General features: G+C 42.5%; 2 protein-coding genes across 11 annotated transcripts in view; both read left to right on the forward strand.

The window, feature by feature from the left end:
* The window catches only part of LOC147618379 (uncharacterized), a 298368-nt gene that overhangs the window by 58099 nt on the left and 217587 nt on the right, over positions 1 to 22682 (forward strand). The window lies entirely within an intron of this gene.
* LOC147618381 (protein NUCLEAR FUSION DEFECTIVE 4-like) lies at positions 2660 to 4820 on the forward strand. Its single transcript, XM_086775144.1, has one exon. The coding sequence runs from the start codon at positions 2801 to 2803 to the stop codon at positions 4619 to 4621; it is 1821 nt and encodes a 606-aa protein (XP_086631270.1). The 5' UTR covers positions 2660 to 2800; the 3' UTR covers positions 4622 to 4820.

Genomic DNA, 22682 nt, shown 5'->3' on the forward strand with positions numbered 1-22682 from the left:
ACCTGTCTTTCACATAGAAAGACCAAATCTGTAGATTGTGTAGAAAAATGACGTGCTATTGCAGAAAATGATGAAAATATCTGTACAGCACTTACAGTTTCGAAACGGGGCCTGAAATGACCTCAGATGCGATTTTGAAGCGTATGTTGACCTCGTTGCGCTTGTAGAAGGGCGTCTCATTCTAAGAACGTGACCCTGTGTGCTGGTGGTGATACCCTAGAGCTCGAATATGCTGTAACACCAGTTGAAGAGTGCACGCGGAGCATGTGTGTGTGTGACGTAGCACAGAGATGGAGAAGACGAAGAAGACACAAGATGTGGACTCCTTGTCACAATGAGTGTCTAGGGTTGGAGAGAGTCCTTATTAGTTAGACTACATAGAATGGTGTTCGGCCGCCCACTTACTTAGGGTTGGCAAAATGGGCTTTACCACCCCAACAATAGTTGGCATGAAATCCAATGTTCCATGCGAGGGCAAAGCACATTGAGATGCACTACCACTTCATCTCAGGGAGAGGTCTTGTCAGGCGACATCGATCTTGTGTACGTGAGCACAGATGATAAGGTTGTAGATATCTTTGTGAAGTTTGGAGTAGAGAAGCTATGATAGTTATGAGCGATGCTTGGATAACGAGTGTTGTTGCTGAGCTTGATGAGGAGTGTTGAGATATCAAGCTAAACATGTGGTTTAACTAGGTGACGAAGTTTGGAGTAGAGAAGCTATGATAGTTATGAGCGATGCTTGGATAACGAGTGTTGTTGCTGAGCTTGATGAGGAGTGTTGAGATATCAAGCTAAACATGTGGTTTAACTAGGTGACTCCTTGCTTACATTTATCACTAGCATGAGGTAGCGCACACGAGAATTATTGCCAGTGATACTACAGCTAGACTTCATCAACTTGGTCTACCTACCGAGAGGGATAGCGTTATCTTGCCGGCTCACTCACTAGTGATTTCACATTGACCGTATGTACTTAGGTTATTTTCCATATTGTATTTCCTTCTGTTATTGTAGACCTTTCTTATCTTGTTGTATAGTGACGAAGAAGAACAAAATTTCAGCCTCCATCTCTTTGTGTACTCTTGTGGTGTGTTTGTGTGTATATGTGCTTGTAAGAGCTCAAGCACTCGTGATCTTGAATCCAAGACTTCTTCTCACTATCTTGAACAAATCCCATAAGAACTTATGAATGAATCAGACCTACATGTTCAACTTTAAATGAGCGTAGTTTGTACCGTCAAACCTGTCATCCTTGTTAGTATAAAAACCACAACCTCGACAGGCCACACAAACACTATGAAGTCTTGAGTAAGAAAGAATTTTTGAAACATTTTTTGCTATATGTGATCATACCGCTTGGGGGCGTCACTCTCATAAATATGTAGGCATAGCACATGGGTTCAATAGAAGGAGTATTTTAAATCCCCTTTTTACACATTTTTCACATACAAAAGGAAATCATATAAAGGGGGTATTCACAGATTGAATAAAAAAAGGGTGCGTTTTATTCATAATAAATTTACACATAATAGGTTTTACAAATCGGCCTTGAACCCATACGATATATCCGGTTTATACATAGTGAAACCCCTCCCCCCCCCAAGAGACACCGTAAGCGTAGATTTTTTATAGATAAGGTTGCCCTTCAAAACTCTTAGATTTAATATATTTTGGGTTTTTTTTTAATTTTCAATAAGTTTAACTTTAATGGGCATCAATTCATGTAGCGTCAAAAGTGTTCAAAACCACGACTTGGGGTTTAACAATGCAACACTTTACCCATTTAGCTATTGCCCGGTGATGTATGTGTGTGTGCATGTGCACACACTTATAGTGTACACCTCCTCAATAACAGAAAAAAGTTTCTAAGTTGCAACATTGTTTGGTCACGTGCAACTGGTAATCTAACATTTAGAGTATTGGCTTCGATCACGCCAATCACCCTAAACAATATTGATTATTGTTAGATGACCGGTTCAGAGCTCAAAAGGGGGAGGGAAATGCGGTATGTAGCATGGCAATTGCTCTGATTAAACGAGAAGCTCATTTCGGTTGCTCTCATCCGATAAAAGTGAGGCTCGTAGCGCTTCTCCCACCCCCTCTCAAATGTAAAGAAGAACCTATTGTAGCAGGTCGTGAGCTCATAAATCTTGGTCTTGCTCTCTTATGAAACCTGTTGTAGAACATGATGACTTGCTGGACAAGTGAGTTGCCCGCATGCAGCTTTTGGTGGTGGGCCAACTCCACACACTAATACTTCGACTATCGGGAAAAGTTGGTTTCAAAACTTGTTCAACTTGTACAAAATCTCCTTCTCAAAAATGGCAATTTCCTTCTCATTCAGTAAAAAGGATTTAATTCCTTCTCCCTAAAAAACCTTCCCGGAACCCTACACACGGCCAGGTTTTTCCCAAAAACTTGACCGGAGTATATAGGCCGGTAACATCATGGGCAGCATGAGGACTACACACCTTTACTCCTAAGCCAATAAACTCATTGTAGAGGATGCCCTCCATATTTGCAATTGTAAGTTGGCAGTCCTTTTTCCATAGGTGGCCGGGCGGTTTAGTGTGACACCGGCCTTAGTGGGACGTCATACCCTTAAAGAGTTCTCTTGCTCCGTTTTATAAGTGGGCGTTTCCCGGTCACAGTTTAGCGGCTCAGGCTCTCCCCTCCTCCACCTGGGTCTTCTTCTTCTTCTTCTTCTTCTTCTTCTCTCTCTCTCTCTCTCTCTCTCTTTTCTGCCCCCTTCCCAGTCGTCCGTTTTCTCTTCTCTGGTCTTTCTGCTCCGCCCATTATGGCGGCAGCAGCTGTGGTGGAATATCTGAGGAGAGTGATGCAGAGCAAGTGGCTGGTAATGGTGGCGGGCATGTATTTAATGGCTTCTGCTGGTGCGGCCTTCGACTTCTCTGTGTACTCGCAGAGCATTAAGGCGTCCTTGAGGCTGGATCAGAAGGACCTCAACACCATCTCCTTATTTCTGGGTGTCGGTGATGGAGTGGGCTTCATCGCAGGGCTGCTATATGATTTGTGGGCGCTGCCGGCAGGGATAATGGCAATAGGTGCTGCGCTCAACGCTTTGGGCTACTTGTTGGCATGGCTGGCCCTCACGGGCCGCATCTTGAGCAAGCGGAGAGTGTGGCACTTCTGCTTGTTCCTAGCCGTTGGGGCCAATGCACAGACCTTCCCGGAGACGGCAGTCATGGTAGTGGCACTCCGAAACTTCCCACGCAGCCGAGGTACAGTGTTGGGCCTTGTAAAGGGCTTCTATGGCCTCAGCGGTGCTATCCTCCCACAGATTTACTATGCCATCTTTGGGGATGACCCTGTCTCGTTCCTCTTGCTTGCCGCATGCCTTCCTACTCTGGTCTCGCTGCTTTGCATGTTCCTCATGCGGTATGTGGATGATACCCACCAAAAGCGTGATGCAACCACCATGCACTACTTCCAAGGAATCGCCATCACACTCGCGCTATATCTCATGGGAATCCTGGTGGTAGAGAATGTGGTGTCACTTTCAAGGCCTGTTGTTGCAGGTCTCACATCACTCATGATCCTCATTCTGTGCTTACCATTGGCGGTGGTGTTGTGGGAGGAGGCAGCTACAGCGGATCAAACTAGCCGCCAACAATCGGCACTGCCCTTGAATGTTGTTCAACAAAACCATGAGCAGCAGCCCGTGCAGGATTTCACACCTGAGTTGCGAGCCACCACCAATCACAGCCTCCACCCTTCACAAGATGGTGATAAGGAGGAGTGTACTTCTAAAAACTCCAAGGCTGCCCCTGATCTGCAAGATGAGCAGCATCCTAGCCCTCCTGCCATACTAGGAAGTACTGCGCCCGCGGGGTCAGCGCCACTGCCCACATCCAATAAGTATACAAGAGGGATTCAGTTTTGTCTAGTTTTAGTTTCGTCAAGACCAGCAATAGGTGAAGATCACTCCATTGCACAGGCCTTAATGTCCTTGGACCTGTGGATACTCTTCTTAGCATTGACTTGTGGCCTGGGTGCCATCATGGCATTGCTCAATAATATGGCGCAAGTGGGATACTCACTGAATTATTCATCCATCAAGATCAACACCCTGGTTGCTCTGGTCAGCATATGGAACTTCTTTGGTCGTATCCTATCCGGCTCCCTCTCTGACATGCTCATGGATCATCGTCGTGGGCGGTATGCAGCCCTCACATCTCGCCCTGCTCTCTTCTGCATCTCAATGGCAGCCTTAATGGTGGCCAACTTGTTGATCGCATTGGGGGTGAGTGGTGCACTCTACATTGGCTGTATTCTGACCGGTTTGGCTCTTGGAGCTCAATACACACTCACTGCGGTGATCGTGTCAGAGCTCTATGGCCTCAAAGTCCTAGGCACAATCTACACAGTGCTAGCTTGCGCAGGGCCACTAGGGCAGTACATCCTATCCATTCGCGTTGCTGGTGTTCTTTATGATGATGAGGCCAGTAAGCAATCTTCTCCAGATGGTTCAACAACCCTCCTTTGCAAAGGATCCCAGTGTTTCCGTAACACATTCTTTATCATGACTGGAGTAACAGCATTTGGGGTGCTCTTGTGTGTGATCCTCACATTGCGCACAAAGGCATACTACAGAAGATGAGAATGGGAGGTCCAGTGTAACAATGAAAGCTCTATTAGTGAAAACAAGTCACTAAAAGTAATTACGTCCTGCACTATTCTCATGGAGAAATGGATTCAAGGAGTACAATATCTTTGCTCTATTCTGGTTGAAACATAGTCATTTCTAAGGATTCAAAGCTTTATTCAAATATCTGATAAATGTAATGATAGTTTAAAACTAGCAATGACTCGTATATATTTGTGGTGTACTTTTAGCTATATTTTTAATTTGCCATCAATTTATGAGCTCATCAATGATTAGACCAGTATAAAAATGATATTGCTCCAAATTCGATCAATTTTTGTAGACCGGTTTTCTCTTATAACTAGCTCTGGAAGAAAACGACTAAAATCCAGAATGAGCCAGCAGCAGCAGCCCAAAAGACCATGCATGTATACTCTGAACTGAATAGCGACAGAGCAAAGCTGCTTATTCAGATTTCAGATATTTTTGGATGGAAAAATATCTCTTCTTATTAAAATAAATTTCTCATTTTTTAGGAAGAGATCAAGCCTTTCAAAGATAAAATTATAATGGAGTTTAATCTCTCCGCATAGTGATTGGCATTGTGTGCATGTGAGAGCCTGGTGCGGCATGAATGCAATCAAGGACACTTAATGAGCAATCTCTTCTAGTGTAGATATACACTCTCTTTGTGCCGTAAGAACATCAGTCGGCCTGTTGCTTTAATCCACCTGTATTGCTTATTCAAAAGTACAAATCAGTGCTTGAGCAAGTTCACCATGTTCAACAAATCCTACAATTAATGCAATTCCAAGAGATAACAGCCTGAACACTAAGCTGCTTAAGCCTCATCCTTTTGTGATAGTACCCCATCTGCCATACGTATCCACAAGCTGCACAAGAAGTTTTAGATATTTTCCCACTATAATTCCCACTGTATAGATTATCACAACATCATGAGCTTCTGCAAGCAAGGCTCTAGGTGCGGTGGGGGGGCAGGGGGTTGCCGGCACCCCCCTGCTGGCTACTTGTGTGGAGCCTCATCTGCAGAAGCTCATGATGTTGAACACTGTAGGGAGACACAAAGGAAAGAGGGCCTCCTTTTTGCACGAAGGAAAACGCCCAAAACTTCTTGTGAAGGGCATTCCCAAGCACAATATCAATTTTCACATCCCCTGTTGTTTTGCCACGAATTTTTTTTGCCTTGCTAATTGCTCAGAGAGCATCCAAATGAACAGGTTCCTGCTCTAACTCATGCCAATCAATTCTTTTGCTTCCTTGGGCATTTCTTGCACACATGCTGACCAAATCAAGCATACCAACTCTCTAAATATCATGTACTCTGCACAACGCCAAGAGGCAAACAAATAGGTCCGCAAGTGCCCGTGGTTCCACAAGAGAATCACATCGGAATAGCACATTAGTAAACACACATTTTGATTTCCTTAGCAGATGCTCCTAAGACACAAGTGAATATCACTCCATTTGAACCTACATCTGTTTGGAATTATTTGAGAGCATCTTAAACCTTCCCCTTCTGTGCATATCCTGCTGCGTGTGCACAAATCCTTGTTCTTGGCACAAGCTCAGATTTGCCAAGAACACTCTCACCGAGCTTGTGCAACTTCTCTTTGTGTGGGCTCTGCCAATCTAAGATAAAACTGAAGATGCAAGGCCATCTTACATTTTGGGTTCAAAGCAGTTCAGTGTATTGTGCGATCCATGCCTCCAGTTCACAATTATATCTTATGCAGGGCGACTTCTCATGCACAATATAATGTGGCTTTGAAAGAGCACCGCAATTGTCCGTGAGAGCAGCGCCCAGTAAATTATTTATATCCCACAGCAACCCCTGCTTTGCAAATTCATCATGGAGTTTTTCCCCCTCTTAGCAGCTTGATTCAAGGCACATGCATTTAGGTTTAGATGTAGGTCACTTAGCAGGATGCCCACACACTTTATGCATTCAAAGAAGTTTAGTGCTTGTTCACATTGACCCTCTTGTGCACATCTTGCATTTCTAGTAGCACTTTTGCTTTTCCAAGCTCACCATATTTTGCATACATGGTTTCTAAAGCGCTCTAGTGCTTCCAAAAGAGCCCCTACAAAAGCAGGACCCTCACCTTGAATTTGTACTGGTAAGGCTACAAAACCAGTACTTTTATCACTCCTTTGACATAGCTCTCCACTTGATTGTGTAAACCCTCAATTTCTGTTCTCTTCACCGATCCCAAGATGGATTATACCAGCCATCCATCCACAAAGACCACGCCTTGGTGACCTTATGCTTATAGTCTTGTTATGCTAGGGCTGCCTTGTTGGTACGATTATCCCACCACTGCAAGGGATCCCTCCCTAACAAGTCAGTCTTCACAAGATTTCTTGTCCTTGTGCCATTCCTCCTCTTCTGTGTTTGCTGCACTCCGTATAGCTGAAGGATACTACCAGCCATCTGGAAAGTAGGGTATTAAAATTCAAAAGAGCACCACATTTGGCATGCATGTCCACCTAAGAACTATTTCGGCAGCAACTTCTGCTTTGCAACCTCGTCATGCCATCTTACAAGTCATGCTGCATGCATCCAAAGCAGTTCCACATCTGCTTGCAGCTTATCATCGGTGCGCTTCAGAAAGAAAACATCTTAAGAAGGGAGCTTGTGCAATCAGTGCCACACATCGGTTCAAGAATAATCATGTTGGGCTGCATCTCTTCAGTTTTCTTCTTGCACACATCCACCATGTTTAGATTATCCCAAGACAAGTACAGTTCAAAAGATTATAGTCTAGAGAAGAAACACCGCATTTGGGATGCATATCCACTAAAGAAAACTATGATTTTCCCCCAATATTTTTCTAGCAATATCTCTGCATGACATTCTCTCTCTTGTCATGCAGCACATGCTTTCTCCAAGACGCAAACAAAATCTAGGCATACACTAGGACAAACCTCTCAGAATGATGACAGAGCAAATGCTTCTTTGCAGCATCAGAAATGTTTGATGACACACGTTGGAAACCTGGAGAGTATCTTTGCTGTGACATTTTCTGAGCAACATCAGTTCTAGTTTCTCGTAGATACATTTACTTTGAGCATGTGCTGCATTGCCGACAGAAAATGCATGAACTATTCAAATCAATCCATAAACTGTCCCTAGCTCATGGCTTCGATGGTTTTTGCACTTTTTTGCATGCCAGCTGCTGCCATAGATATTTGCAATGAAAACATTAGCTGGCTCAGCACACAAATAAACATCAATGCATTTGAGGATTCCCTAATTCTCTGTATGTGTTCGATGCAGTTCAATGCTTGCTCGCCTTGACCCCCCCCTCCTCTTGTCAGCGGCTCCTTCAGCGCCAGAATTTTTTAAGAGGCAGATAGAGGGCACTGCATTTGAATGGTTGCAATGCATTCAAAGTAGTTCAGTGCATTCCAAGAGACAAATCTGCTTCTCAAGGAAATCTTGCCCATGAGCACTGCCCAGCGCAACGTTATTTCGCAGCAACCCTTGCTTGTCAACCTCATCATGGATTTGTTTCCCCTTATGCCAACCATGGGCGTGCATACACCATGCTGAAAGCAATGGGCTGCTCCCAACTTTATATGGGGGAAAAATGGGTGTGCCCCAGTGTTTACAACTTGTAAACTTGGGCGCCCTAGTTTACAATGTTTGGATCCAATCGCTAGGAAGTGCCCCAGCTATGGATCCCATTGCCCCCACTTCATTTAATAGGGGTGTGAGATAGTGCTGAGTTAGCCTACCTTGACCTCTTGCTACACCCCCACTAAACTCAAGAGTGGGATTCATGCTACGTAAGCCTCAGTGGGGTTTCTACGTCGTCGGATGTTGTAAACTAGGGCACGCCACTTTTTACACAATATAGCCTGTTCAAATCCCCTTCAGTTTAGTTTGGCGTACATGCACACACAATTGATTCCTTTAATTTTTGAGAATCGAGCCGTTGATCCCAGCCCCAGTTCAAAGCCATCATGTGTGCGATTTTTCGCGTAGAAGTGTTTTACCTTCGAATGACTACCATATGACATCCTTTTATCTTTGACAAACATTCTTTTTTTTATCATGTGACAACTCCGAGAAAACAATTTATATGTAAAAGAATAAACAATCTCCTAAGTGTGCAAGGGCTTGATTTTATGGATTTAACACACCGATCAAATGGAGAAACCTTCTTGGCTCCAAGAATTCTCTAACATCTTCCCTGCGAGCTTACAGGGCGGCTACCGCCTCCTCGAGAAGTCGATCATGAAATCGAGGTGATCCCTGGAGCTCAACCCGTCTCAAAAACGCCCTATATAATGTCCCTTCCTGAAGCCATTGAACTTAAGGAGCAACTTTCCCAACTCATTGAACAAGGATTTGTACGCCCCAGTAGCTCTCCTTGGGGGGCACCTGTTCTTTTCCAAAAAAAGAAGGACAGAACTCTCTGCCTCTGCAGGACTAAATCAAGTCACTGTCAAAAATAAGTATCCTATCCCTCACATCGACGAACTTCTTGACAAGCTTCATGGGGCCAAAGTCTTCTCAAAAATAGATTTAAGATCTGGTTCTATCACATCAAAGTCAAGGAAGCAGATATACCCCCAAGACAGCCTTCAATACCCGTTACTATGAGTTTACTGTAATGTCATTCGGGATAACCAATGCTCCTGCAACCAACCGCCTAATGCAAGATATATTCCGTCCTTACTTGGATGAATTTGTGCTTGTTTTTTTTAATGACATCCTGATCTACTCCAAATCAATGGAAGAGCATAAGGAGCATGTGCGTAGAGTTCTGCAATGTTGCACAGACACAAACTCTATGCCAAGAAGAGCAAATGTACCTTCTTTACTCATCAAATTGAGTATCTTGGGTTCATCGTCTCCAAAGATGGCATTTCAGTAGACCCCGCCAAGGTCAAGGATATTCTGGAGTGGCCACCCCCTAAATCAATTCGTGAAGTTTGTGGGTTTTTGGGAATCACGGGATGGTATAGGATTTTTATCAAAGATTATGTCTTGGTAGCTGCACCTTTGACGGATCTCCTTAAGAAAGATTGCAAAATAGTGTGGCTGCCAATACATCAAAATAGTTTTGATCCCAGTCCTGAAACTTCCTGATTTCGCCAAGGAATTTGAAGTGGTTACTAATGCTAATAGTCTAGCACTTGGTGGTGTCTTAGGCCAAGAAGGAAGACCAGTCGCTTATACTTTCTGCAAAGCTGAAGCAATATGAAGCAAATTATGCCACCCATGATTTGGAGCTCTTAGCAGTTGTTCATTGTCTCAAATTATGGAGACATTATCTCTTGGGGGACAAATTCCAGCTTGTAACGGACTACAAAAGTCTAAAGTGGATCTTCACCCAGCCTAACCTCAACATGCGACAAAGGAGATAGATTGAAACTCTACAAGAATATGACTTTGACATCAAATTCCACCCTGGGAAAGATAATGTGGTAGCACATACACTTAGCCGCAAATCTTTCTTGAGTGCAATTTCAATACCAAATAATCCCATACTGGTCAAGGTGGAAGAAGTCTCATCTCATGATCGAGATTATCAAAGGATGATGAAGTTAGTAGAAGAAGGGAGAAATTCAGAGAAAGAGAAGAGTCTAATCAAGGGATACTCCACTCATGAAGGAAACCTCTACTTCAATCAGCTTTAAAGAAAGTAATCCTCCATGAAGCTCATGATAGTCCTAGTGCAGGACACCCAGGCTACGCAAAAACATTAAATGCCGTAAGAAGGAGCTTTCATCAGGCTTGAAAAATGATGTCCTTCGGTACTTGAAGCAATGTCTCTCATGCCAAAGGATCAAAGCTGAAAGGGTCAAGATGCCTGGGAAACTTCAACCCTTGGATATTCCCCAAAGGATCATGCCAAAGGATCAAAGTTGAAAGGGTCAAGATGCCTGGGAAACTTCAACCCTTGGATATTCCCCAAATGGATTTTGTCACAAGTCTCCCCACTGTTCAAGGAGGATATGACTCAATTCTGGTAGTAGTGGACTTACTTACCAAAATAGCTCACCTTATACCAGCGAAGAAGACCTTCAAAGCTTCTGATGTTGCTCGAATATTCATCAAGGAAATCCTCAAACTTCATGGTATCCCAAAAAAGATAGTAAGTGACCGCCGAGATTTTGACTTCACTTCAAAGTTTTGGCAGTCCTTATTTCAAGCCCTGGGAACTCAACTTTGCTTTAGCACAGCTTATCATCCAGAGACCCATGGCCAGACTGAGAGAGTCAATCAAGTAATTGAAGACATTCTCAGAGCATATTGTGGAATGTCACCATTCAAAGCACTCTATGGACAAGAATGCTTGTCTCCTCTAAATTTCTATGATCCGACCATAAGAGTTGAGGCATCCAGGAAAATGCTTGAAGAGATGGAGGAACAAACCAAGGCAATCCAAAAGGATATTAAAGCTGCCCAAGATTGACAAAAGCATTATGCTGACACCAAGAGGTCTGAAAGGATCTTCAAGGAGGGAGACAAAGTTCTTCTACGAGTGCGACCCAAACGAAGTTCTCTATCACTTGGGAAATATAAGAAGCTCAGCCCTAGGTATTGTGGTCCCTATACAGTTATCAAGTGTCTAGGTAAAAGTGCCTATAAACTCCAACTCCTAGCCCATATCAAAGTCCACAATGTATTTCATGTAAGTTTGTTAAAACCTTATGTACCCAGTCTCGATCATATTCTTGATGATGAACAAGTTGTAATCCCTACTCAAGGAGTCCTTGAATTACAACCCAGTAGCATCATAGATTCTAGGGAAAGGCAATTCCGAAATAGAACTCTTGTAGAACATTTAGTACAGTGGAAAGATTACCCTGAAGAGGATGCAACTTGGGAAGATGAAGCTACACTCTTAAAGGATTATCCCCAATTCATGACGAGATGAGGACATCTTGATTTCGATAAGGGGGGAAAGGATGTAACATACCCATCTTCACTAAAATAATAAAGAAATGTCCATGTAATAGATAAATTTATGAGTTTTTATGGTATAAAAATCAATGATTTTACTATTCGGTAGCCACATCTGTGGGGGCTTCTTTTCATTTTCTACATAAAATCTTGCGGTCCTCATGAGAGAATGAACATATACATTTCTTTGTGTGATTGAGAATGCTATGTTACCTGTGAAAAAACAAGATCTCTTCTTGCCATGCATGATCTTTTTAGGACACCATTATACATAGACCGCATAACTAACCAGTTAGCACTAGCCTCCTTGCCCATGAACCCTTGAAACTCTAGAGTTCCAAAGCCACACTTCTTAACCACAACTCAACAATTTCCAAAACTCAATCTGCACATATCTATCCTCTATCTTGAACTCACATGTGGCTATTTTAAACACTCACGGATGAAAGGGTCATACACATGGGCGCCCATTGTAGACCAGCCTTGAACTCCATGCACATGGTCAATGTGAATTCACATCTCTTGGAGATTGCCACCAGACTGCATTCTATTCACAAGGTCCAAGCCACCCCCTACCCCCTGGTCCAATAGTGGACATTTTAAATACATGTGGTTGGTGTGCGGTCTCTAGTTGATTAGGAAATATAATGTTATGAATAAATGGATATCTACATCTATTTTTTAGGTCCAACATTGCATCAAATCCCTTTGCACTAACCGAACTTGTCCTCTTTACATCCTCTAACACACTTTTGAGTCCTCCTTTTATCATAAAGTGGAGTCACTACATCAAGAAGCTCTTTAAGGTCTCTGTTTCCAAACTCTACACTATTTGTAATCCCATCCATTAGGGGGCATTTGAACATATTTTGGGCCTTTTGCTAATGAAAGTATTTAGCAATGGACCAATAGGAATAGAGGATTGTGCACATTTAGTCTCCTTTGAATATAGGGAGGGAGACTAGGCTGTAGGAAGGGGGACTAGGCTTTCAGTACTAATAATTACACTTGTCCCTTAAAAAAAGTAGGGGGTTTAGGGTAGGTATGGTCCCACCATTTCCGTAGCTCAAAAAATCCTTAAAATTTTGAAATTTTTGGGTTCCCCCAAAACTCACTTTTGCTCCCAAAAACTCATTTCAAATTTCCTTGTAGTCAAAAATTTCATTTTCAAGTCCGCTTTCCCTCTTAAATGTCCAAATTAAACTCTTCCTCCCTTCCTCTTCCATCTCTATCTCATTTGCCCAACCCTAATGAAACCATCAAGCCCAAAACCCTAATCTGCATAGCATCTTCGTGTTTTCTTTCTCTATCTTATTTTCCCAATCCTAATCTTACTACTATAGCTTCACAATTGATATGGCTGCACCATGAAGAAGACCAAAAGATGAGATTGAGGAGATCTCATTGTACAATAAAAGGGACGATGATGGTGCTTGGGTGAGAGAGGCACTTCACAAAGGTGTTTGGGTTTTCCTGTAGCCTACTACTATTGGTTTGCACCCGAGTTCGATGACAAGATGTGATGGAGCTTCATTGGAAGGGTCATTTAGAGGGATTCACTAAATCGAGCAATGGAGACCTGGTGGCCATTGTACAACAAGTGTACAATGGCACGAGATGTATATCTTCATAAATAAATTCAATTCCCATGCAACTATAAGTATCATAGGGAAGGAAGGAGGCTTGTGATATTACGATAGCTACATCTTTCATGTTTAATGATATTATTTTTGGGTTGTAGATATTTTTCCTTCTAACTTGGCAGAGGAGAAACCATTACGAAGCCTATCGGAACATTTCAAGCACTCCATGCAGATATTGGTGAGGCATTATTTTCTTGTAAAACCCGTGCAGATCTTCTTATGGAAAAGATCTTCTTTTACTGGCACTCCTATGTGGTGCCAATGCATGATGGTGGGTTTGGTAAGCTAGAGATCATCACATCTCCTCTCCTCTCTTCGATTAGAATGGCCAACTCCTGATGCTTGGACAGTTATGGTCATGAAATCAAAGACAGGCCACTGATCCACAGCCTTTGTTGGTACACCGTCCTTTCGTCCTTGCTTTGCGCAGCTCCCGTACACCCGCACCCCACAGCTATATAAACCCCCGGGTGCTCCATAGGCGACACGCATTTTTGCGTAGCGTATGCTCTGTTGTGTCGCCGTCTGTCCTTGTGCACTGTACTTGCCGTAGTATAGCCACTGTCTGTCCCTGTGCACTGTACTTGCTGTAGTACAGCCACCGCTTGCAGCCACCCCTTCCACACCCCCTCATTTGTCACTTTTCAGATAAGGCAATTTTCCTCCATCACCCTCTTGCTAGGAGGCAGTGTCCTTAACTCTTCTTCCCCCTCCCCCCGCCGTGTGAAGAGACTTACAGTAGCCCTCAGCCCTTCTCCCCTTTAGCAAAACGTTTTTGTCTTAAGGACATCTCACAATCCCCCCCCCCCCCCCCAATTTGCGTAGACTTTAATAAGAGGTTTTAGCCTTAAGAGAGGGTTCATAGGCTGTGATCTTTTGCTCATACGGTGAGCAAACGATCTCAGAATTGAGATCTGACTGAAGTGTTTCGACCGGACAGCGAGCCCTACAAGACGACGTCCAAGATGGCCCCTTCCCGGAAACGTCAAAATATTGCCTCAGGAGGAGTTGTGATATACAAGGATCTTTGAAGTTTGCAAAGCCATCTCAATTTGTGGGTCTCAGTTGGGTATGTCCAATTCATCTTTTGCTAAGATGTTCAATCAATTTACTTTCTCACAAAACACTTGCCATGTTTATGTGCAAGAAAGTACTAGGTGATGACATGGTTGCCTTTCTTGGAGAGCAATGGGACATTGTAGAGGGGCAGCATAAGGATGATACATTCAAGTGCAAAATAGTAGAGTCCAATTGTTGAGATATCGAGCTCATCTGGTGAGGCGGTGGACACTGATGACCCGCCTGGGGGATAGGCCCCACACTTACACCGCCCCCACTGGCATGGTTGGTGAGATCATGGGTGATATGCGGACAGTGGGATGACAGGCTATGTGACAGCCATTCTAGAGACTGGTATAGTTATAGTGCCAGCTCATTTAGTCAGGTTCACACTATAGAGAACCCTTGTATGTATTGGTTGAGTACCTTTCATATTGTGTGTACTCTTATCTTGTATATGGTGTGTTGAGTGTTGAGTGAAGAAGGAGCAGATTTTCAGCCTCTCACCTTGTGTGTTCTCTATTAGGGTTTTGTGAGTGTGTGTGTGCTTGCAAGAGCTAAAGCTCTCTTCCCCCCTGCATCTTTTCATGGTATCAGAGCCTGGTTCATGCTAAGGACTGAGCTGCAAGAAGCAAGAGAACCATAGGAAGCGGTACAAGGGTAAGAGCTTCAACTACTCTTCCCTATTTGTGTTGGTGACTACACCCTTGTCGGGAGCTCTACGGGAGGCACCGGCAAACGATCTCTGATTTAGGAGCTTTCTTCGCAGGTGTAAAGCTATAGGGTAACTATATTATCCTAGCGGACAACATTTTCTGGGCCAAAAATGCGTTTCGGGTGCGTCTGGACCTCTGTTTTTCAGAAAGCAGGCGATTTCGAGCATTGCGGGTAAGTCATCGATTCTCTGCAAAACTCTGTTTTAAGAACTGCAGGAAGACAGATTGTCTATGCAGACACTGTGGGTGCTGCAAAAGATGTCAACAGTTGCCATTGGGTGTATGTATGCACATTGAGGTCATCGGTTGTGACATTTGTATGTATGCACATTGAGGTCATTGGTTGTGACACATTTGAGTGTACTGCAGTACCGCTGCAGAAAATACAGCTTGTGCAGGACAAACCAGAGTGCTGTTTCTGGTAAAATTGTGTCTGGCAAGATGTCAAATGATGGCATTACCCAGATTGTGGCTAAGAAGCTTGATAAGAATAACTTCCATGCTTGGAGGTTCAGGTTAACGAATTTCTTGATGGGAAAGGGCTATTGGGACTACATAGAAGGTGAGCATGAAGAGGCATCGGAGATACCGGACATAAATCTGACTGCTGCAGATGTGAAAGAGTTTAAAGACTGGAACCAAGGAGCCAAGAAAGTTATGTATTGGCTCTCCATTAGTATACAGGACACCATGATTGGGCACATTCAGGATGCCAAGTCCCCCAAGGAGGCATGGGACACCTTGGTAAAACTCTATGAAACCAATACAAGGCACGCAAGATACAGTTGAAGAATGAACTTCATACTGTGGAGAAAAAGAGCATGTATGTGAATGACTATGCATTGAAGATAAAGGGTATTGTGGAATCCCTTGCATCTATGTGGTCTCGAGCCACAATACAAGGCATTCAAGATGTCTATTCAGACTGGGGAAAACATTCCCAACTTTATAGATTTGGTGTCTATGCTGATTATAGAAGAGAAGAGCTTGGGTGAAGACCAACACTCTTCACAAAATAAAAACAGTTCAGAGCAACAAGCCTTCTACACAAGTTTAGGTAGAGGACGAGGTAGAGGAGGCCGTGGACGCGGTCAAGGAGGTGGCCGAACAGGTAATCAGAATTATAGCCAGCAGCAGCAGTAACAACAGTCCCAGAATACACAACAACAACATCAACAACACACAGGTGGAAGAGGCAAATTCAGAGGCGAGGGGAGTCAAAGAGGACGTGGAAATTGGCAAAGGCAATATAATGATGCACGTGAATGCTTTTATTGTGGTAAGCCTGGACATGTGTAGGCAGAATGTTATAAGAAGCAGGCTGACATGCAAAATGGGAAAGTGCAGCAGAACAACTATGCATCCTCAAGCAGAAACAATGAGGATAATGAAAGGTTGTTTGTTATGCAGCATGTCGTGAATGCCATGTCTGAAAATGTTGAAGCAGCACAAAAAGATGATGTATGGTATGTGGATTCAGGTGCTTCCAACTACATGACAAGTCATGGGGAGTGGTTCAAGGAGATGAAAAACCTTGAACGACCAGGTTTTGTGAAAACAGGGGATGACACTGCTCATCAAATTGCCCATGTTGGTGGAGATGTACCATTGTCTATGCAGGATGGCAAAGTGAAGTACCTTGCGTACTTCATGTACCGAACATAACAAAGAATCTGGTTTCAGTTGGCCAGATGAATGAGTAGGGTTTGCAGGTTCAGTTTAAAACTGATGGTTGTTATGTTGAAGACTTTAAAGAAAAGTGCAGGTTGGTTGCAAAAGGCAACAGAGTGGGCAGAATGTTTACGTTGAATGTAGACATGCCTCAAATGAGTGCTGCGATGTTTGCAAATGGTTTTGGGATTGTTGCAGACACAGACATTTGGCATAAAAGAATTGGACATGTGAATGTGCAGCGAATGAAGTCTATGTTGTGACAGGGTTGCCAAAATTTAAAGTGGAAGGTATGCAGAGAATATGTGAAGCATGCCAATTTGGGAAGCAAACAAGGCATGTTTTTCCACGTAACAGATATGTGAGCAGAAATGTACTAGATGTTGTACATTCAGATGTATGGGGTCCTACCAAAACCATTTCTATGGGAGGCTGCAGGTATTATGTGACATTCATTGATGACCACACAAGGAAAGTGTGGGTATATTTCATGAAGGAGAAGAGTGAGGTATTCACTTACTTTCAGAATTTCAGAGTTATGGTTGAAAAGCAAACAGGGAAATATGTAAAGTGCCTAAGGTCAGATGGAGGGGGAGAGTACTTCTCCAATGAGTTCTCTGAATTTTTGAAGAAGATTGGTATTCGGAGATAGTTTACATGCAGATACAATCCGCAGCAAAATGGAGTTACTGATGAGCGAAAAAACAGGCACATTATTGAGATTGCACGAGCATTGATGGAAGAGAGGAATATGTCGCATAGCTATTAGGCTGAGGCTGTTTTTATAGCAGTATACATCATGAACATGAATCCAACTGCAGCCATACATGATGTAACTCCAGAGGAGAGGTTTACTGGCAGAAAACCTGATTTGTCTCATCTGAAAGTTTTTGGATGCATTGCATATGTGCATGTGCCAGATGAGCTGAGAACTAAGCTGGATCCGAAAACTGAAAAATGTGTGTTTATTGGATATTCCCTTGAGCAAAAGGGATACAGGTGTTATAACCCTGCTACACGTGAGTTGAGGGTAAGCAGGGATACAGGTGTTATAACCCTGCTACACGTGAGTTGAGGGTAAGCAGAGATGTTGTCTTTGATGAGATGAGCAGCTGGTATGCTGCTGAAAAAGAAGTTGTTGGGGCTGATGTGAGTGCAAGTGTTGTTGCACAGAATGCAAGTCAGCAATCACAGTCTTTGAGTGGACCAGGAGAGTCCTCATCTAGTGGGTCTGTTGATAGACCATGGAGTGGCAGGTTGCGTCATAATACCAGCCCTGCAAATGTGATTAGTACATCACGTAAAGGAAAAGAGAAAGTGGTTAAGCCCCTTGGTATGACTGACATTTTGCAGGGCATTCTCATGTTGATGGAGAATCTAGTGGCTTAGAGATGAGCCTTGATGAGGAGCTTGGGATCCCAGCTATGAGAACACCTGGTGTAAAGAAGGCTATGGAAGCCATGAATGAAAAGCTGCGAAGATCTCAGAGAGTGAAAAATCATGTGCAGAGATTTACCTATGATGGTTATGTGGCACATCACTATGCATATATGGCAAAGGTTGTGCAGGTTGTAGAGCCCACATGCATTGATAAGGCTGTGGAAATGTGTGCTGGGAGAAAGCTATGGATGAGGAGATGAATACACTATATGGAAATGAAACTTGGGATTTAGTGCAATTGCCTGAAGGCAAGAAAGCCATTGGATGCAAGTGGGTGTACAAAGTAAAACATAACAGTGATGGAAGTATAAACAGGTACAAGGCTAGATTGGTAGCCAAAGGATATGCACAGACATATGGCATTGATTATGAGGAAACTTTCAAGCCAGTTGCCAAGATGGCAATAGTGAGAGTTGTGACAGCTGTGGTTGCGTCAAAGCAATGGTCTTTACATCAGATGGATGTAAAGAATGCATTCTTGCATGAGGATTTGCAAGTAGAGGTGTATATGTTGCAGCCACCTGGTTATGAGGATGTGGGTCACCCCGAGCATGTTTGCAGGTTGAAGAAAGCCTTGTATGGCTTAAAACAAGTACCAAGAGCATGGTCTGACAAGATTTTTGAATATCTTGTCACTATTGGCTTTCATGTAGCCAATGCAGATTTCTTGCTGAATGTGAGACAGGGTGATAGAGGGGTTGTGCTTGTTGTCATCTATGTAGATGACTTGATCATTACGGGGGACCATGATGCAGAGATCTTTGATGTAAAGATCTTACTTAGACAGAAGTTTGAGATGAAGGATTTGGGGGAGCTCAGATATTTCTTGGGCATTGAGGTGATTAGGTCACCACATGGTATTGGATTACTGTAGAGACAATATGGCTTGGACATGTGGAGATTAGGTCACCACATGGTATTGGATTACTGTAGAGACAATATGGCTTGGACATGTTGTCCAAATATGGTATGACAGGCTGTAAGACTATCTCAGTGCCATTGGATTAGAATGGCAAGTTGAGTGCAGATTCAGGAGAGATTTTGGAGGACCCTACTATGTATAGATGCATAGTAGGAAGCTTGATGTATATGATGATTTCCAGACCAGATTTGAGCTATGCTGTTGGGTTGGTGAGTCAGTTTATGCAGGTTCCACGGAAACCGCATTTAGATGCATTGAGACGCATACTGAGGTATGTGAGGTCTACTTTGCATTGTGGACTATTCTATGAGACTGGGACAGAGATATGTGCATGGGTACACAAATGCTGACTGGGCTGGTAGTATCTCAGATAGAAGATCTACCAATGGATTCATGTTTTCTTTGGGGAGTGCTGCTATGACTTGGAGCAACAAGAAGTAGCCTACGGTTGCTCTATCCAGTACAGAGGCTGAGTACAGAGGAGCTGCTATGGCAGCATGTGAGGTAGCTTGGTTGAGAAAGCTACTTGCAGATTTGGGTCTATCAGTGGATAGACAAGTTGTCATTTTCTGTGACAACATTAGCAGTATACAGTTGGCCAGGAACCCAGTTTTTCATGCTCGTACAAAGCATATAGAGGTCCACTACCACTTTGTCAGAGAGAAGGTCTTGGCAAGAGACCTTGACCTTGTTTATGTTAGCACAGAGGATCAGGTAGCTGACATCTTCACCAAAGCATTGGGTACAGAGAAGCTCCATAGATTCAGGGCTTCGCTTGGTGTGCATGAGATGGAGTTGAGCTCGAGGGGGAGTGTTGAGGTATCGAGCTCGTCTAGTGAGGCGGTGGACACTGATGACCCGCCTGGAGGATAGGCCGCCCCACACTTACACCGCTAGCATGGTTGGTGAGATCATGGGTGATATGCGGCCAGTGGGATGACAGGCTGTGTGACAGCCATTCTAGAGACTGGTATAGTTATAGCGCCAGCTCATTTAGTCGGGTTCACACTATAGAGAACCCTTGTATGTATTGGTTGAGTACCTTTCATATTGTGTTTACTCTTATCTTGTATATGGTGTGTTGAGTGTTGAGTGAAGAAGGAGCAGATTTTCAGCCTCTCACCTTGTGTGTTCTCTATTAGGGTTTTATGAGTGTGTGTGTGCTTTTGCAAGAGCTCAAGCTCTCTTCCCCCCTTCATCTTTTCACCAATAACACATTTCGGTATCTTAAAGCTCGTGCAACCTTATACATTCACTTTTATGAACGAACGGTGGATGACAAAAAATAGTAGTTGGGTCCTATTTGCAACAAGCGGATAAACAAGTTTTTTTGCCACTTGACATATGTGTTAGATTTCCCAATGGTGTGGTGGAAATTGTAAGTGCAAGCAGGCATTGGAGCCTACTAAATATTAGGGAGGAGTACCTCAATATCATGGGAAGTGAGGATATAAGTGGGACACAATTCAAGGTGAAGACTAGAAAGATTCGAATGCGAATGGAGTTAAAGACCTTGGTAGATGCTGATTGGGAATATGATTATATAAGCATAACTTAATAAGAAAGCTTTGGAGTTTTTTTATGAAGTCTATTTACTCTTGGGATTTTGTAAATTTACGTATGTAATTCATCAATGAAAAGTTTTGTCTTGTAATTGCTGTGTCTTTGTAATTTTTTATGTTGTTCTTTTAGAATTATAATTTTCAGATGTCTTTTTATGAAGCCCTTTAAGAGTCCTATATTTTCCTTTTAGAGATGTACTCGAGTCACAAGATGCCAATTATGGTACAATATCTCAAAACCATTACAAACTCAAGTACAAATATGTTTTGAGTAAAAAACATTACAACATGAGAAGAGAATTTCTCAATCTTTACAAACAATATTATAAAATTAGAAGAAAATTTACAAATATTTACAATGATAAATAGGGAGGAGAATGAAGCTTTCTATTTTGTCTCCATCTCCTCTACCTTTGTCTCCACGTTCCCCTTTGTCTTCTCTGGTTTTGTGGCCTCCTTTGTAAACTTGAACTTGAGTTCCTTCTTAGATTTCTTGCCAACACCCTTCTTGTTGGCACCCACTTGAGGACCACTTTTCTTTGAGATACTTCCTGTTTTAGTACCTTTGGTTTCTTTATGTGTGCCTTGTTGAGGAGCACCCTTGGTTTCTTTTTGTAGAGTTCCTTGCTTAAACATAAAATGCTTTAGTGGTGAATGTATAGGCATTTTCTTCTTCTTCTTAGATGGAGAGGATTGCCTTGGGGGTGGTGGAGAATCTGGATCATTTGGAGTAATTAAATTATTAAAAATAATATTGATAGCTCTTGTACGAACACTCCACATCCAAAACTCGTGAGATCCAAGAGTCTCTCAAACTAAGAAAACTTCTCACATGTAAGAACCAAGAACTATAGAAAATAAGTTAAAAAATTAAGTAAAGATTTATTGTAAAAATAGTGGGTTTTTAAGTTAACCTACATTGCTATCAATATCGATATATTTAGATAAAAGATATTTTCACACATTGGTAATAACATGCCATCCACATGAGGTAGAATCTTTTTGTAAAGCCACTGGCTGATTTAGAAACTTATACTCTGCCTCCTTTTTATAATTTGGATATTCATATTCAATAGCTGCAATATCTCTCTTACATGCCCTATTAAAAACCAAATTTGAATATAAGGAAAAATAAAGTATAAAGCTCAATATTCAAGTTATTAAGGAGAACTACTTGCAATTTAATTTGCCCATGCATGCCAGTTAGGCTGTTCATGAAAATAACAGTCCTTCTCAGAAGATTAATGATACAAGCACTCCAGTGCCCACTAGAAAAAAGAAAAAGATATAATTAAGAAAGCAAATATCGTATGTCAAATATTTAAACACATAGGAATCATCAATTAGAGACGAACCTCTCTACATATGGCAAAACAACAAAACAAATGTTCTTATTTCTCATTGGCCTGAAATAGGATGCCAGATCCGAAGTCTTCTTCTTCATATCAATCAATGCAAGTGACACTAAGGGATCACAAATGAATATTTCGTTGACTTGATTCGGAAGCAATTCCTTCATAAGTGCCCTACAAGAGTTTATGAAGGAATGAACAAAATAAGTGAAAATATTAACATATGATAAAATAAACATATAAGAAAATATACATATGTGAAAAATGTAGTCATATCTTATACACATGAAAACAACATTGTCATTGATCTCCCTATCCTTCTCTACAAGCATGTAAATGTCCCCAAGTGAAATATAGAGATAGTCTTCCTCCACTCTGCCAATATTGCAGATTAGCTGCCCTGATACTTGGGCAAGACTTTGAGTATTGGCCTTCTCCAACTACACAAGGGTCTCTAAGCTATCATACACATGTGAGACCTTTTCAATCACCTCCTCCTCCTCCTCCTCCTTCTCCTTCACCTCCTCCTCCTCCTCAAATCTCTTATCATCTCGTTTAGATTTCTTAACCAACTTTCTTTTCTTCTTCTTCTTCTTGTTGGGAGGGGAAGTAACTTCTTCAACTTTAATATCATATGCCTTTGATTTCCTTTTCAATGCTGGGGGAATTGCAAGAATATCAAAGGATTTCTTATCCCTCATTGGCAAGGGATGAAGAAATTTATCAAACATGTACCTCACCCTACTAACAAGTGTCATGTCTCTGTCCATC

Source organism: Cibotium barometz, chromosome 35, assembly GCF_041138505.1.
Source record: "Cibotium barometz isolate CiBa-2024 chromosome 35, ASM4113850v1, whole genome shotgun sequence".
Lineage (NCBI taxonomy): Eukaryota > Viridiplantae > Streptophyta > Polypodiopsida > Cyatheales > Cibotiaceae > Cibotium > Cibotium barometz.

What these genes read in the sequence shown, in the direction of transcription:
- LOC147618381 (XM_086775144.1), top strand. Translation starts at nt 2,801, where the DNA reads ATGGCGGCAGCAGCTGTGGTGGAATATCTGAGGAGAGTGATGCAGAGC.